Source organism: Chionomys nivalis, chromosome 20, assembly GCF_950005125.1.
Source record: "Chionomys nivalis chromosome 20, mChiNiv1.1, whole genome shotgun sequence".
In the NCBI taxonomy this organism is placed as follows: Eukaryota; Metazoa; Chordata; class Mammalia; order Rodentia; family Cricetidae; genus Chionomys; species Chionomys nivalis.
The window spans coordinates 35,110,529-35,125,921 of NC_080105.1; the positions used below are offsets into that span (position 1 = coordinate 35,110,529).

Here is a 15,393-nt window from a genome sequence, read left to right on the forward strand (position 1 = left end):
TCAAAAATAAGTAAAAAATCTTGAAAAGCCGTTTCTTAGTGGATGTGGTGATGCATGACTATAATCCTAGTACCCGGGAGGCTAAGGCACGGAGAGCATGGATTCAGGGCCAGCCTGGACTACATAGCTAGTCTCTTGCTCAACACTTTTTGTTGTTGCTGTGTGTGTGTGTGTGTTTGTGGGTATAGTATATGTGTGTGTGTCGTATATGTGTGTGTGTTTTTTTTTTGGTTTTGTTTGTTTGCTTGGTTGGTTTTTATAGGCAGGGTTTCTCTGTATAGCCCTGGCTGTTCTGGAATTCAGTCTGTAGACCAGGCTGGCCTTGAACTCGGAGATTTGTCTGCTTCTGCTGCCTCCTGTGTGCTGGGATTAAAGACATGCACCAGCACTGTTTTTCAGTTCCTACTACTCAGACAGGTGAGCTCAATTCCGAAAACCCGACTGACCACTTTCAGTTCCCTCACTGGTGTCCAGTAGGAGACGTAGCTGTAATTTGATTTTTATATTAGCTGTGGATCCTGTGATAGGCAAACATAATGAGGAAGGGATAGTAGTCATTATCTTTCATTATTCATTTGCTTAATTGAGTCTGGTTATTCTCTGTTAGGAATCCAACTGAAGCCGTGTGTGTGTGTGTGTGTGTGTGTGTTGCACACCTCTGTGTGCACACATTGAGTCCAAAGGTTAATGTGTGTCATCTATTGTTCTCCATCTTCTGCTGACTGACCAATAAGCCCTCGGGTCTGTCGTGCCTCTATGTCCCTGGACTCCTGGGTTACAGATGTGTGGCACCGTGCCATGGCATTTGTGTGAGCTGGAGATTCAAACCCAGCTCTGATGCTTGAGAGCTTCATTCTCTGAGCATCTACCCCAGCACAGAAGCATTGATTGTGTTGTTATGCTGTAGGGAGCTGGGAGAGAGCCAGCGAAGGCCTGGGCCCTGATTCTTTCACCAGCTGTGCTACCTTCTATACGTCACTAATGGAGCTGAGCCCAGTGTTCTGAATGTGACTGTACGATCCCCAGACAGAAATGGGATGTTTGTAAATTGAGCCAGATTTTTTAATACTTATTTTTATTTATGCGTGTGTCTATGGGTGTATGCCATATAAGTGAGGATGCCCTCGGCAGCCAGAAGAGGGCCTTAGATGCCCTGGGTGTCTAGCTACAAATGGTTGTGAGCCATCTAACATGGGTTCTGGGAACGAAACTTGGGTCTTTTACAAGAGTGTTGTATGTGCTTAACTCCTGACCAGCTCTCAGGTCCAATAAAAAACCTAACCAAAAGTCTGGATATGTAGAAGAATTTTATGTTGCTCATGTTAATATAAATCAGAATTGCATTTAAAAAGTTAGTAATTATTCACATTACTAAAAGAATTACTTTTATTTTTATTTATTTTATGTGTATGGGTGGTTTGTCTGCATATATGTCTGTGTACCACATGTGTGCAGTGCCCGCAGAAGCCAGAAGAGGGTGTCAGATGCCCTGGAATTACAGATAGTTTTGAGGTGCCATGTGGGTGCTGGGAAGTTGGGTCCTCTAGAAAAACAGCCAGTGCTCTTCATCCCTCCAGCCCCCACTAAATGATATCTGAAAATTCATATTTGTAGTTGAAAACTTTCTTGAATATGGTGCTACTTTTATGGTGACCATCCTCAAATTTATTAAACTAGGACCTCTCTCTCCCTCACTCCCTCTCTCTCTCTCTCTCTCTCTCTCTCTCTCTCTCTCTCTCTCTCTCTGTGTGTGTGTGTGTGTGTGTGTGTGTGTGTATTTGTGTTTAAATGTAGGCACATGTAGACCACCACTCATATGGAGGTCAGAGGACAGCCTTGGCCCTCTCCTTACACCTTGTTTGGGACAGGGCCATTCTGTTGTCTTTGCACTGCATACACCTTGCTCTCTGGCTTCTGGGAGTGCTGGGGTACAGTCTCTTGTGCTGCGTGCTGTGCTCTTATAGGGTTCTCAGAATTCTTACTCGGGTCCTCACACTTGTGTTCCCAGCTGGTGCTTCTCCTCCCCGAGATACCTCCCAGGCTCCCCTTCCTTCTTTATGTTATTTGAAACGGGGACTCAAGTAGCCAGTTGACTTTGAATTTAGTATGTCCTGGAGATGACCTTGAACTCCCGATCTTCCTGCCTACACCTCCCAAACGCTGAGAGTACAGGATGCACTGTCTCGCCATGCTTGTAAGAGCTTTTATTGCTTTCAAATAACTCCAGATAATAATAGCTTCAAATGTTTAAAAAGGCCAGAGAATAATTTTCTGAAGATCCCCAATATAATGTAAAATAAAATCATACAAGTCAAAGAATTAATATTTGGAAATATATCTCAGGTGTGCATGGGTAAATAAAATAGGATAGCAAGGACAGGCTTATGAAATAAATGTTAGCTTCCTAATCCATTCTTTCTCCTCCAGTCCACACCCAGGACGGTCACCTTCAGTTGTTTCTGTTCTTATAGCAAGGACAGGCTTGTGAAATGTTAGTCTCCTAATCCATTCTTTCTCCTCCAGTCCACACCCAGGACGGCCACCTTAGTTGTTTCTGTTCTTAGCTGACTACATAATTACCTGCTCAAGTATCAGCTCATCCAGAGCCGGTGTCTCCTGGCATGCTAGTTGTTTACAGCTGAACTTCTTTGATTGCTTACAGCCATGGTACATGGGGCACTAAAAATTAGTAAGTTATCTTTAGACATATTCATATTGATGAGGTAGCTATGCTATATTTGTCAGAATTAATTAGGTTCAGGTGTTGCCTATCTTGTGTACAATGATGGATGAAGAGCTTATTTGAAATACCCTTCCCACTGTCATTGCTTTTTTAATTGCTTTGTGGAGATAACGCTCACGAAGTACAGTTCATTAAAAATATACAATTAGGAGTACTGAGGCGATGGCTCAGTGGTTAAACTCTTGCCACGCAGCTCTGAGGACCTGTTGTGGGATATTGCTTTAACTATGTAAAGATGGGTTACATTTGTTTATGTTGTGGAATATTACTTTAGTTATGTAAAGGTGTGTTGCATTTCTTTATGCTGCTTTTAGCTAGGCAAAGATGTGTTACGTTTGTTTATGCTGCATTTGTTTAATTCTGTAAGGATGTGTTGCTGTTTTACGTTGTCTGCCTAAGGCACCTGATTGGTCTAATAAAAAGTTGAACAGCCAAAAGCTAGGCAGTAGAGAGATAAGCGGGGTTGACAGACAGAGAATAAGTAGTAGGAGGAATTTAGGCTTAAGGAGAACAGAGAAAGAACAAGGGAGAAAGAGAGGGAGATACCCAGGGCCAGCCAACCAGGCAGCTGCCAACCAGGAGACATGGCGTAGAACATACAGGATGAAAGAAAGGAAAAGTCCCCAAGGCAAAACCTAGATGAAGAGAAACGGGTTTAATTATGAACTAGCAAGAAATTAGCCTAAGCTACGGCTGAGAATTCATAATTAATAATACTCTGTGTCATGATTTGGGAGCTGGTTGGTGGTCCAAGGAAAGCCTGCTACAAAGACCAGAGTTCAGGACTCCAGAAATCCAATTGATATAACCAGCCTGCAGTTCTCAGGCTCAGGAGGTGGAGACAAGGGATTCCCCAGAGCAAGCTGACCAAGATTGGCTGTATTTGTGAGCCCTGAGTATAACAGCCCTGCCTTGGTCAATAGGTGGAAGAGCAGTGAGTGCGATTCCGGACATCTGCCTCAGGCTTCCACAAGTGCCACCCTCACATGCATGTAAACACCACACACATGAGAAGTTGGAAGAGAAAAAATATTTCTAAAAACAATAAAAATATACATTTAGAGGCTAGGGAAATAGCTCTGTGGGTAAGAAAACTCACTGTAAAACCATGGAGACTAGAACTCAGATCCCAGCACCCATGTAAAAAGCCAGGTATAACTGTGTGCACCTGCCATTTTCCCAGGGTGGAGACAGGAGAATTGTTGGGGTTGGCTAGCCAAGGCAGCCCAGCCAACACACAGCTTTTCATGTTCATTAAAGATCTTTTTTCAAAAGAATAAGGCAGAGGATGATAGAGCAGGACACATAGTGTCCTCCTCTGGATGAGTGTGTGTGTGTATATGCGCACACGCACGCATACATGCACACATATGCATATACAAAGATGCACATTTGTTTACATTACACACACACACACACACTGAAATAGCTTCAGCATGATCACTGCCATCTAGATTAGGGCACTTTACCCCCCAACCCAGGAAACCCTTCTCATTTACTCCTATTATTTTTTTTTTTTGCCCAGGGCAATGTCCTATTAGTTTCTAACTCCCAGCCCTAAGCAACCACTAATCGAACCTCTCTATATATTTGCCCATTCTGTGTATTCCAGAGGGGACTGTCCAGTGTATGGTCCTCTGTGACTGGCATCTTAGCATATTAGTTTTATGGCTCATTTCTTCTTGCCAAGTAATACTCCATCTTAAGACATGCCTTGTTTTGTTTATCCATCCTGCAGTTGGTGGGCATTTGGGCTCTCCCACTTTTGGCCAGTATGAGCAACACTCCTGTAAATATGGAAAACATGTCTTTGTGGGAGTTCGTCTCTCCTATCTGTTGGGCTGTACGTAGGATCAGGATTGATGGGTTTGTGTCACTGTTTACCTGTGAGGAGCTGCCAGATGGTTTTGTAAAGCAGCTGCTGTTTTGGCTCTTGCTCTCAGCATGATCCCAGTTTCTTCATGCCCTTAGTAACCTTTGCTGTTGCTGTGTCTCATCACAGTAGGCAGCAATGCTGGGCGTCTCTTCTGTGTTTCTGGCCCATCTGCATAGCTCCAGGAAAAATGTCTATTAGGATCTTTTGTCCATTTTAAAATTTAAGCTGCCTTTTTATTACTGAGTGGTAAGATGTTTTAATATGTTATAGATGTGTATTGTCAGATATACAATATGCAACATTATAAATATGGACTTATTTCTGGATTCTTGGTTCTATTCCATTGTTTTATGTGTTTATATCCATGCTAGCACCCACTGTCTGCCAATTTGTTCAAGACCTGTTGTTAATATGATTGCTATAAGATTTCCACTTTCTCATTCAAGCATAGGATCATTGTATAGTATCTTACCACACTAACTACTGTATTACATTTTTAACTTCATTTTAATTAATATTTTAGCAACCACACACAATAATAGGTTTCTTTATGACACTTTAATACCTGTGTAGCAGTGTTTTTTTCCCCCAGTACCTTTCCTTGTTTCCCCTTCTCCCTACCACTGGTCCCTTTGTGCCCCCAAAGGGTCCCCTTCTGCTTTCATGGTGTGTGTGTGTGCGTGCCTGTGCGTGTGTGTGAAGGAGAGTGAGGGCCAGTGAGAACACATGCTATCTACCGTTCTCATTTCTCTTCCATCTCCTGTCTTGTTCCCTCTCCCTGTAGATGCCTTCCTTTCCCGCATAGTCCCATTTCTTACAGGAAGTTCTAAAACTGCGTCCTCCAACTTTGTTCAACATTTTCCAAGATTATTTTAGCCATTCTTAATGCAGAAACCTGTGGATTAATTTTAGGAACCTGGCCATGTTAACAGAATTAAATCTTCCACCCCATGAACACGACAGCTTTTATTTACCTATGTTATCTTTAATTTTGTTGGGCAGTGTTTTGTAGTTTTGGGTGTACAAGTTTTGAATTTCCTTGGTGAAGTTTACTTCTAAATACTTTTGTTTTATTTTTGTGTTTGAGACAGTCTCCCTTATAGCTCAGACTGGATTGAGCTTATGGTCCTCCTGCCTCAGCCTGTGGAGTAATGGAATGTGAGTGTACATGTGTACTTTGTCCATAGGTCCTTGGATGCTTTGTAAATGGGATTGTTTTCCTTTATTTTAGGTTTTCATTTTATGCTTATTAATTTGGTAGGATTGATCTGGTGCCTTGCAGACTTACACGTACTATTTCTAGTTAGTTTTTAATAGACTCCTTCTGAGTTTTGAATTCAGCATTAAACACTGCCCCTTTTCCATTTCAGATGCTGTCTATCTTGCCTTGGCTAGCAACCCGGACATTGCTGTCTCCCCTGTGCTCTTCTCCTTCCTTTTTCAGTTTTATTTTTTGCTTTGTTTTCACCCTTGCTTAATAAATTTTGATAGAATCACTGCAATTATAATACCCCCTTCCAAACTTTGTTACATGTTTCACTTTAGAACAGTGAAAATGGAAATGAAAAGCAGTGTTTTTCTTGTCAATATTGGTCATTGTCCAATATGCTTTGATTTTATTCATTTACCTATAGTTCTGAAGTCCTCTACCAATTGTCCAAAATCATGCAACTTTGTTTGTTTGTGGCATTATTGGTATCGAACATGAATGTTATCATCACTGCTCAATGTCCCCAGCAGCACTTGAGTTTTATTTGTGTTTATTTTATGCCTTACCTTTGTAGGCTTGTCCCCTGGAGTTTCTAATTGCTTTCTTCCTTTTTCTTCTGCTACAAGAACCCAAGCTAATGTCATCCCTGTTTCCTCTATGTTTTTCAGTTCCTGGTTTGTTTTCTTAACAATATATTATTATCTGTTCTTTCTTTAACTGAATTCCTGCTATAATTATCACCATGTTAATATTTGCACCATTTATTTCTCAATGCCATTTTATGGGTCCCTAACATACACACTACTAATAAGTAAATGTAAATAGCAATTTTAAAAATATGAGCCATAAAGCTTATTTAGGAAAATTTATAAAACTTGAAACATACTTAAACAAGAGACCCATCCTTGTTTAAGTATGGTAATGTATATCAGACTTATAATGGCAAGGCCATTTTGACAAGAGTGAGCTGGCTTTAAATACTCGCCATGCTATCAAAAGATAATTTTGAGATTTCCTTTCCTGTACACGAGTTCAGCAGACAGTCTGCATTCTATCTATAATTTCACTACTTTCCTCCCCTACTCTACCTCCTCTTATTGCAGATTTGTGCCTTTTCTTTTGCTTTCACAGTTTTAGGTCACTATAAGCGAGGAGATAAACATACTGGCTACCTGGAAGAAGTAACAGGAGTCATAAATCTATATGAATTTCTTTTGCCGGATTTTGTGTTAGGAGAAAATTCAGTTTTGCCACTAAATGTGAACAGTTATCCCCAAGGCAGTCTCGTTCACGCATTGCCTCCAGCAGTGACCTCAGTACTGGGATTGCCTCCTCTCAGGGTCACAGTATACCAGTGAGCGGACCCAGACAATTACAGTACAGTTGGTATTGTGATGGAGATGTGTACAAATGTGGAAACAGATAGTAGGAGGTAACTGTTTATAGGAGGTGGATGAGACCTCACAGAGAGAGGTGTTGGTGCGAGATGAGAAGTAGTGTCTGGATTGGATTTTAGAAGTTAGACCTAGACGTTTCCCAGGTCAGAGAGTAGGCATCTAGGCAGAGGACACAGCACGTGTACAGGTGGAAGTGTGGGAGGTTTAGGAAGTGTTGGCTTGTTGTCGTGCTATTAGGAGGTGTGTCTGGAACAGACTAGGATGGTAGGCTATGGCCAGATTATTAAATCCCTTATGCATTGTCTCCTGCAAATCTGGTTTGAGATGCAAATCCCAGGTCAGGATGAAATAGAGTTGCCTCAAAAATTGAGGTAAAGCTACATCCTATTAAGCCATTGACATGCTATCCCATCACACAGAAGTATTTTCCATCACCTTTTCTACATCTCTTTACTCAGTATAACCATTTTAAAAAGCCAAGTTATAATGCCTAAACTTTGTATAAACTGAATTGAAACATCAATAGTTTGGGGATTTGAGAGGCAAGACTTTATGTTTAAAGCTATTGAATGCTGGTACTGGAAGACAGCACAGAAGTTAAGCATGCCTACTGCTCCCACAGAGGATCTGGGTTCAGTTCCCACCACTATACACTGGCCCACAACCATCTTAGCTCCAGTTCCAGGGCATTCCAACACCTTCTGGCCTCCTTGGGTACCAGGCATGTGCATCGTACACATATGTGCATGCAGGCAAAATGCTTAGTTATAAAATAAAAATATATAAATATTTTTAAAAGTATTGAATTGTAGTTGTTGTGGCACATACCTGTAGTCTCAGTGGTCAGTCAGCTCAGGCAGGAGGATTGTGAGTTTGAGGTATTACACATGGATGAGCTACGTAATAGTAAATTTGGAGCCAGCCTGAATGACATGGGAGGCCCTCTCTTGATACTTTTCAAAGGTTGCTTCATTTGGCAAGCATTTGTAATTTTCTGAAATGTTCGTTTTTCTTTGTTTTTTAGTGGACAGAAGATTGCAGAAAATCAACTTATCCTCCCTCTGGACCAACGTGAGTGACCTCAGATGATGAGACCATTGTCCTGTGCACAGACCATTCTCTGTAATGATCTTCTAGGAATAACAGTAGTAAACAAAACTTAAGCCGTGTCTTTCACCTGGAGACAAGGTTTGGCTTCCTTATGTGTTTGCTCAGGCACATACAAATTAAATGGATTAAATTAAATGAATTAAGAGATACTGATTAAAATGTTCATTTCCTGCCCGTGAAACTAATAGGAAAGCAAAGGATTCCTGCCCATCACCAAACTACTCGTCTCCTAGCGACCGCGTTTCTGCTCTATAACAAATGGAGGCATGCATACCTCCGGGCTGTGGTACTCCATGGTGCCTGGGTGTGAGCTCTCAGACTGCACTGGAGCAGATAAGGAATCTATATATGAGAGAGCCAGGAAATAGCCCTGACTTTATAAAACTTTCAGGCAAAACAAGACCAGAAACCACAAGACAGAACTAAAGTCGTGTTTTGTTTTAGTCTTAATGGTTTTTTTAATTCATATTTTTGTCTTGGTAAATCTTAGTGAGGACATAGACCCGAGAAACATGCAAGTGTAGCCGAGGGACAAAATGCAATGTGAAGGAAAGGTATCGGGAACGGCCATCTTTGTTCCTTGTCCTCTCCTGATGCAAGTAGACTGCTGCGGTGGGAGGAAGCAGAGTACACTTGAGACTTCCGGTTTTTCTGACATTACGAGGTCTAACCAGCCATTTTCCTAGTATATGTATTCTAAGTAACTTCTGTCCCAATACCCTTGACACTGGAGTGTCACCCCGTGTCCACCCTTTTTAGCATTTCTGTGACTCATGAAGTCCTTAGTATCTGTTGTGTTGTTTGTCCTTGTGTGTTCTGTCCTTTGGATTAGATTGCACACCACTTGTGAGCCATGTGAGCTCAGGCATGGTCTGGGCATAGGGAATGCCAGGTTTCCAAGGATGAGCGACACGGTTTGTAGTAAAGCAGAATATACACTACGATAATTACCACTGGTAGAGCATCAGTTACTGTTGGTAGAGGGGAACTGGGATAACCCAACTTGCCTGACCCTCCCACCTTTAGGGAAAGATTTCAGAGTAAGTAGCTTCAGTGTTCTTCTCCAGCTCGGCCCAGCGAAGGTTTCCTTTTACACCGCTCTGTCACTCTGCTGCCGTCCTGGCCCCCATCGCCTTCCGGTTGTGTCTCTTGGCTGGTCTTACTGTCTAATTCACTGAACATGGAGTGAGAAATTTCTCTACTAAAGGCCTTTTTAAAAAAAAAAAAAAAATCTACTCTCTTTTAGATGTACCTAACGTATATCTGGTAATGTATTTCTTTACCAACTGTAAAACTTTCATGATTAGACATAACTTGTTACTATATGTGTATGTATCATCTTCATATCTCTATGTTGTATATGCTTTCTCTCCTTGCTTGCTTTTCTGCTGTATGTCTTCCAGTTTCACCATCCCATTCTTCAACACTGAAATCCTCTGTCCTATCCTTAACTTTTCTTTTCTGAACTGTACAGCAATAGCTCTTGACATCTGGGAGGTAAGGGTGACAGTCATGTACCTTTAATTGATGAGTATCTTCATAGCCCTGTGAGGTCATCATTTTCAATCAAGTGCATGAGTTTTGGTGGGATACATCAGCAGATCTGAGGGAGGGAAGAGGAACTGACTGTGAGGGAGGAAAGGGACACCTGTTTGTCTGGCCTGACCAGTCCCATCGGTGCAGATGCTGAGGGACTGACAGCCACACCACCCTACAGCCACTGGAATCCCATTAAGCATTGCTTTTCTGCTGCTCACTGGCTGTGTCGCACCTGCTCTTATTTGTATATGTATGCATTGTGTCACTCAGGCTAATTTGCAAGCCACCTGGGAAGACAGGTGGGTTCGGGTATTATTTTGATTGATAGAGCAATGACTGGGCATAGCAAATGCTGAGTCTCAAAAATTGACATGGTATTGACACTGTTTATGGCAGAGCAGCGAAACATACTGTGGGGCATCTACTGATCACTAATGCTAAATGCTCTCTGCATCTGTCAAGTAATCGTCACTACCCTCCTAAGATAGGCACTTCTCGTGTCTATAAGAGATGACGTGCAATGGTTAAATACAAGAATACCTTAGAGAGATGTTTAATGTAAGAGAAAATACAAGATTAAATTAAGCTTTAACCGTGAAAACAATTTTCTTAATCAGCTTAACTAGTTCTCTAAGAACTCTGATGAGTGGAGGTTTTATTATTGGGGTTTCCCAGGTCTCCCACTTCCCACAAAATGCTGATCCTCTCTGACAGTGAGCTTCTTTCCTCTCCATTTCCTCTGTCAAGCGCTTGGGTCCGTCCCATACTCAGCTGAAGAAGACTCGGGAGGTTATGGAAGATACTAGGGATAAGCTGGCTCTGTGGCTGCTGAGAAGGGAGGAGCTGTGACACTCACAGGTAGAACACCGCCACCAACGTGCATAGCTCCAGGAGCGCAGCACATAGTCACCGCATCTAGACATGGAATCCAGACGCCCAGCTTGGAGGAAGGAAAGGTTTAGTCCCATTAGCCCACAAATGAGCTAACAGATTACTAAACCATGGGACACAATGTAGCATGGTAGTTGAAGGAGGAGGAGGATTAGAATTGTTCTAATGAAAGGGTCCCCCCAAAGATATAAGTATACAGTATTGATGTAGGTTCAGTTTCTAAGGAACCAAGGAACTTGAAAAGAACAACAAATTAATTATATATTCTATATACATATGATAAATATACATACAATAAATATACATTTTTAAAAAAACTACTTATTACAATATACCAAAATTGAGTACACTTTTCTCCGGATCTGTATCACAACATGAATAGGTACTGGCTAACAGTTTCATAAAACCTTACACATATACCTGGGTCCCAAGCTCAGCAACATCATTTAGAGGACCAGATATTCATGGTAGTCAAGTAAACACAGAGGCCCAGTAAATGACTTTCAGGAAATAAACTATGTCTGTCTATAAATATAAGGCTAGATGATCTGTTAAGAGCCTGGTAACATTGCAACACACATCACTATGTACCCTACCCTTTTCTTAAAGTAATACGTGGCTCAAGCTATGGATGCTTTTAGGTTTAGTTTTAATCTGATAAATCGTTGGATGCTACACCCTTGAAAGCTATTTCAGTTTGTTTAAAATTACTAGAGAAGAGCAAGTGTGGTGGCACCCTTGATCCCAACCCTTGGTGGGTGGAGCCAGAAGGATCGGAGGATCCTGAATTCAAGGTCATCCTTAACTACTTAGCAAGATGAAGGCCAGCCTGGGCTACGTGAGACCTTGTCTCAATCTCTGCTCCCCAAGGGGGCAAGAAAATGAAGTTGCTGTAGCCGTGGAAGTAATTGTAGAGTTTGTCCACCAGAAACATGGCCCAGCTCCATCAGTACAGGGTGGGCCTCGCTGTATCCTCATGGCAGAGATCGCCATGTGTAAGAGCAGAAAACTGAGAATGTCTGTGGCAGAAGAGTGCATGGGCTTGGACTTGCTGCAGGCAGTAAGAGGGTCCACAGGCATACAGAGAATCAAAGAATCGGTCATGAAAGCATGTATTTGTTGCCACTGTGGGCTTACAAAGTGGCCTCACCGAAGCTATCACAAGAGATAAAGATTTGGCAATAGTGTTAGACTGACTGACAAAAGGTTCCAGACTATAAAACCAAGTGGTGAAGGGTCCTAGTGTCTAGAAGGGTCTAGTGGCCCAGACAAGACTAAGTTGTTATGGCTCTTTAGGGAAAAAGCAAAAGTAGGTATTTTCTGTCAGCAGTATTTTAAGTTGTAGCTCTTGAGCCACAATTGATTCACATACTGCCAAGTCATATTAACCTTCCACCTAGCAGGTATAATTGTTTATTTGTATGATTTATTCTTTGAGCCAGGGCTCACAATGTAGCATCCTGAGTACTGGGATTACTATGACTAGCTCATAATGTATAATTCTATTCTATGATTTCTGAGTCTTCTTCAGATTGTATGTGCAAAAGAGGGCTGAGACATCGGGTGCAAACTGAACCTTCCTTTACAGACCTTGCTTGAGTAACCAACTTCTATACTATTGCTATGGATACATGTCTAGTCCATCCTTTCAGCTCTGTAATCCTCCTCCTGAAAGTCAGTTCCTGCGTTTCAAGATGGTGCCCTCTCATTGCAGCTATAGAGGACCAGTTCCGTGGTACACCATAAATCTTGATTTACCGCCCTACAAAAGATGGCATGAATTAGTGACTGACAAGGCACCAATGGTATGTTATAAGTCTTAACTCTTCTTGTTCTGACTTCATAGGCTATAGTTCTGCTTTTTAAGAAGTACTTTATAAGTTGGTTATGGAAGCCCACACCCATAATCCAAGCAGTTGGGGAATGTGGCAGGACAGGTGTTAGGAGTATAGAGGTCAGCCTGGTCCACATAATGAGTTCCAAGGCAGTCTTGGCTATAGTGAGACCCTGTCTCAAAAATACTACGAAGGGGCTAGAAAGATGGCTGATCAATTGAGAGCACTTAAGGGTACCAGGGATCAGTTCACAGCATCATTCACCTGTAACTCTAGTTCAAGGGCCTTTGATGCCCTCTTGGCCTTGCTGGGTACCAGGCACGCATGTGGTACACATACATAAATGCTAATGTTCATACACATGAATAAATATAAGTTTAAAGGTATATTTTTGATATTCTTCTACCATGTACAGTAATTGATAGAGAAAAATGCACATTTCCCTGTAGCTTTTTGTGCTTTGGGGGCATAGAATTTCTTTCTCCTGCCCTTAGTACTATCTCCCTCCATCTAAATGGTTAAGAAGCAATGCTACTTTAAAGAGAAAACTGTTTATATGTATTCATTGAAAATACTTTCAAACTGAACTGTTTTGCTATCTTTGTTTATTTTTTGTTTTCAATGACATGGTTTCTCTGTGTAACAGTTCTGGTTGTCCAGGAACTTATAGACCAGGCTGGCCTGGAACTCAGAGAAATCTGTTTGCTTCTGCCTTTCAAGTGCTGGGGATGAAGGAGTGTGCCTCCACTGCCCAGCTTGTTATCTATTTTGAATAAGTCAGAAGGTCTACATTTGTTTTCATGACACCAGTATTCATCTTAAATCTCAATGCTTCTTTGTGTTTTTAGTGTTTTATTTATTTTTTTCAGGTGAGGACTATAGTGAATTCCATCAAGAATTTAGTAAACGCATTTGTGCCAAGTGGAAAAATCATGCAGATGGTGGACCAAAAGTTGGTAAGAAATATTTCCTGCAGTTAAGTTATAGGACACACATATGAACACACATATATAGAGATTTTAAAAAGTTGTGCTTAGGTACAAGGAGATTGAAGTCGCCAAAACAGGGCCTAAATGGGCCTACCCCAGATCCTCTTGTATATTTTATAGCTAACAGTTTAGTATTTTTATAGAACTCCTGACTGTGAGAATGAGTGGTCTCTGACTCTTGTGCCTGCTCTTGGGACTCTTCCTGCTGTTGGGCTGTTGTGTCCAACTTTGATATGGTAGTATTTGCTTTGTCTTACTATATTTTCTTTTATCATCTTTGGTTGTTATCTCTTAGAAGCCTGTTTGTTTCTAATGAGAGAGAGAAAGGGGGTAGATCTGGAGGAGATGGGGGTGGGGAGGAACTGGGAGGAGTAAAGGTAGGGGAAACTATAGTCAGGATCTAATGTATGAAAAAAGAGTCTCTTTCCAATAAAAAAAATGTGCATGAGATTTGTTTAAAGAAGAAACAATTCATTGACCTTTCCTCAAGAATGTTAGGAATCTTTACATTTATTCTTAAGCACTGTCAAACTTGAGGACCTTCATTTCTAGGGATTGGACTACTAGAGTCACAGGGTACAAAGCACGTCAGGTTTTAGCAGTTAAGTGCTCCTTAATTTGTACAAAGCAGTGGGAACATACACAGGTTTCATCAGGAATATGCCATTTCTTGTTTTTGTAGTTAGGTGTCCAGGCACCTAAAGCTGAAAACCTAGTTGTCCTCTCCCCTCCACCCCTCCAGTGGTAGAGCTCAGTGGTAGAGCACCATGGTTAGCATGCTGGACGTCCCGGGTTTAATCCCAGAACTAGAAAGAAAAAGTTCATATTTTAAAAACAGTTTCTATAAGTAACTAAAAAAAAAAAAAAACAAAAACTCAGCAATTTTGCTAAATAAAGATAAAATGGCATGTTCATTCTATGTAGTCCAGTGGTGTCTGTGACCCCCCCAAGTATGCAAGGTGTTGTCATCATCTAGGGACTGGCCCCGCAAGCCCGCAAGATGTCTTCATCATCTAAGGACTGCCCCCAAGTCCACAAGGTGTCCTCATCATCTAGGGACTGGCCCTCAAATGAGGTATCCCCATCATCTAGGGACTGGTCCTCCAAACCCCCAAGTTTTCCCCATCATCTAGGGACTGGTCCTCCAAACCCCCAAGGTGTCCTCATCATCTAAGGACTCGTCCTCCAAACCTCCAAGGTGTTCTCATCATCTTTTGAATGCTGCTGCAAAGTGCAGGTCAAGGAGAGGCTGGAAGACTCTAGAGCCTATTTGGGGAACTAATGACTTTAGGGTCACATTCCGTTTACCATAGGGGCTGGCTGGCCTGGATATTTTAGGGTATTAAGCTGCAAGTCTGGCCTCTACCCACTGCTTTCTTTGCTATTGTTTGAGACAGGGTCTCATTATGTATCTATCTCTGGCCACCCTGATACTTACTGCACAGACCAGACTGACCTTAAACTCACAGAGATCCACCTGTTTCTGTTCCCTGGTACTGGGATTAAAGGTGTGAGCCACCATACCTGGCTACCCACTGCTTTCTTATTCAGTTGTAACAACCAGACTTTCACAAGACATTGCCATCTCCCCAAGGACAGAACTCCCTAGGGACTGGATGACTAAAGCACTTCCTCTTTCCATGTGACCCTTGCACTTGCCATGGAGCAAGCCTGTGGGGTCGTGTTTACGTTCTCACCTCTTTACCAAAGTTATCATGTGGTAAATCTACGGGGTTGACCCTGAATAACAGTGGTAGAAACAAAAGGGGAATGAGTCCCTCACCTCTCCCAGTACCTGAATCC

General features: G+C 41.9%; 1 protein-coding gene across 1 annotated transcript in view; it reads left to right on the top strand.

Annotated features, from left to right (window-relative positions):
• The window catches only part of Asah1 (N-acylsphingosine amidohydrolase 1), a 36,161-nt gene that overhangs the window by 8,995 nt on the left and 11,773 nt on the right, over positions 1–15,393 (top strand). The window contains exons 2-4 of the mRNA XM_057752388.1: positions 8,251–8,297; positions 12,481–12,571; positions 13,471–13,557. Of these exons, the coding sequence (XP_057608371.1) occupies positions 8,251–8,297; positions 12,481–12,571; positions 13,471–13,557 (225 nt within the window). The remainder of the gene's footprint in view (positions 1–8,250; positions 8,298–12,480; positions 12,572–13,470; positions 13,558–15,393) is intronic.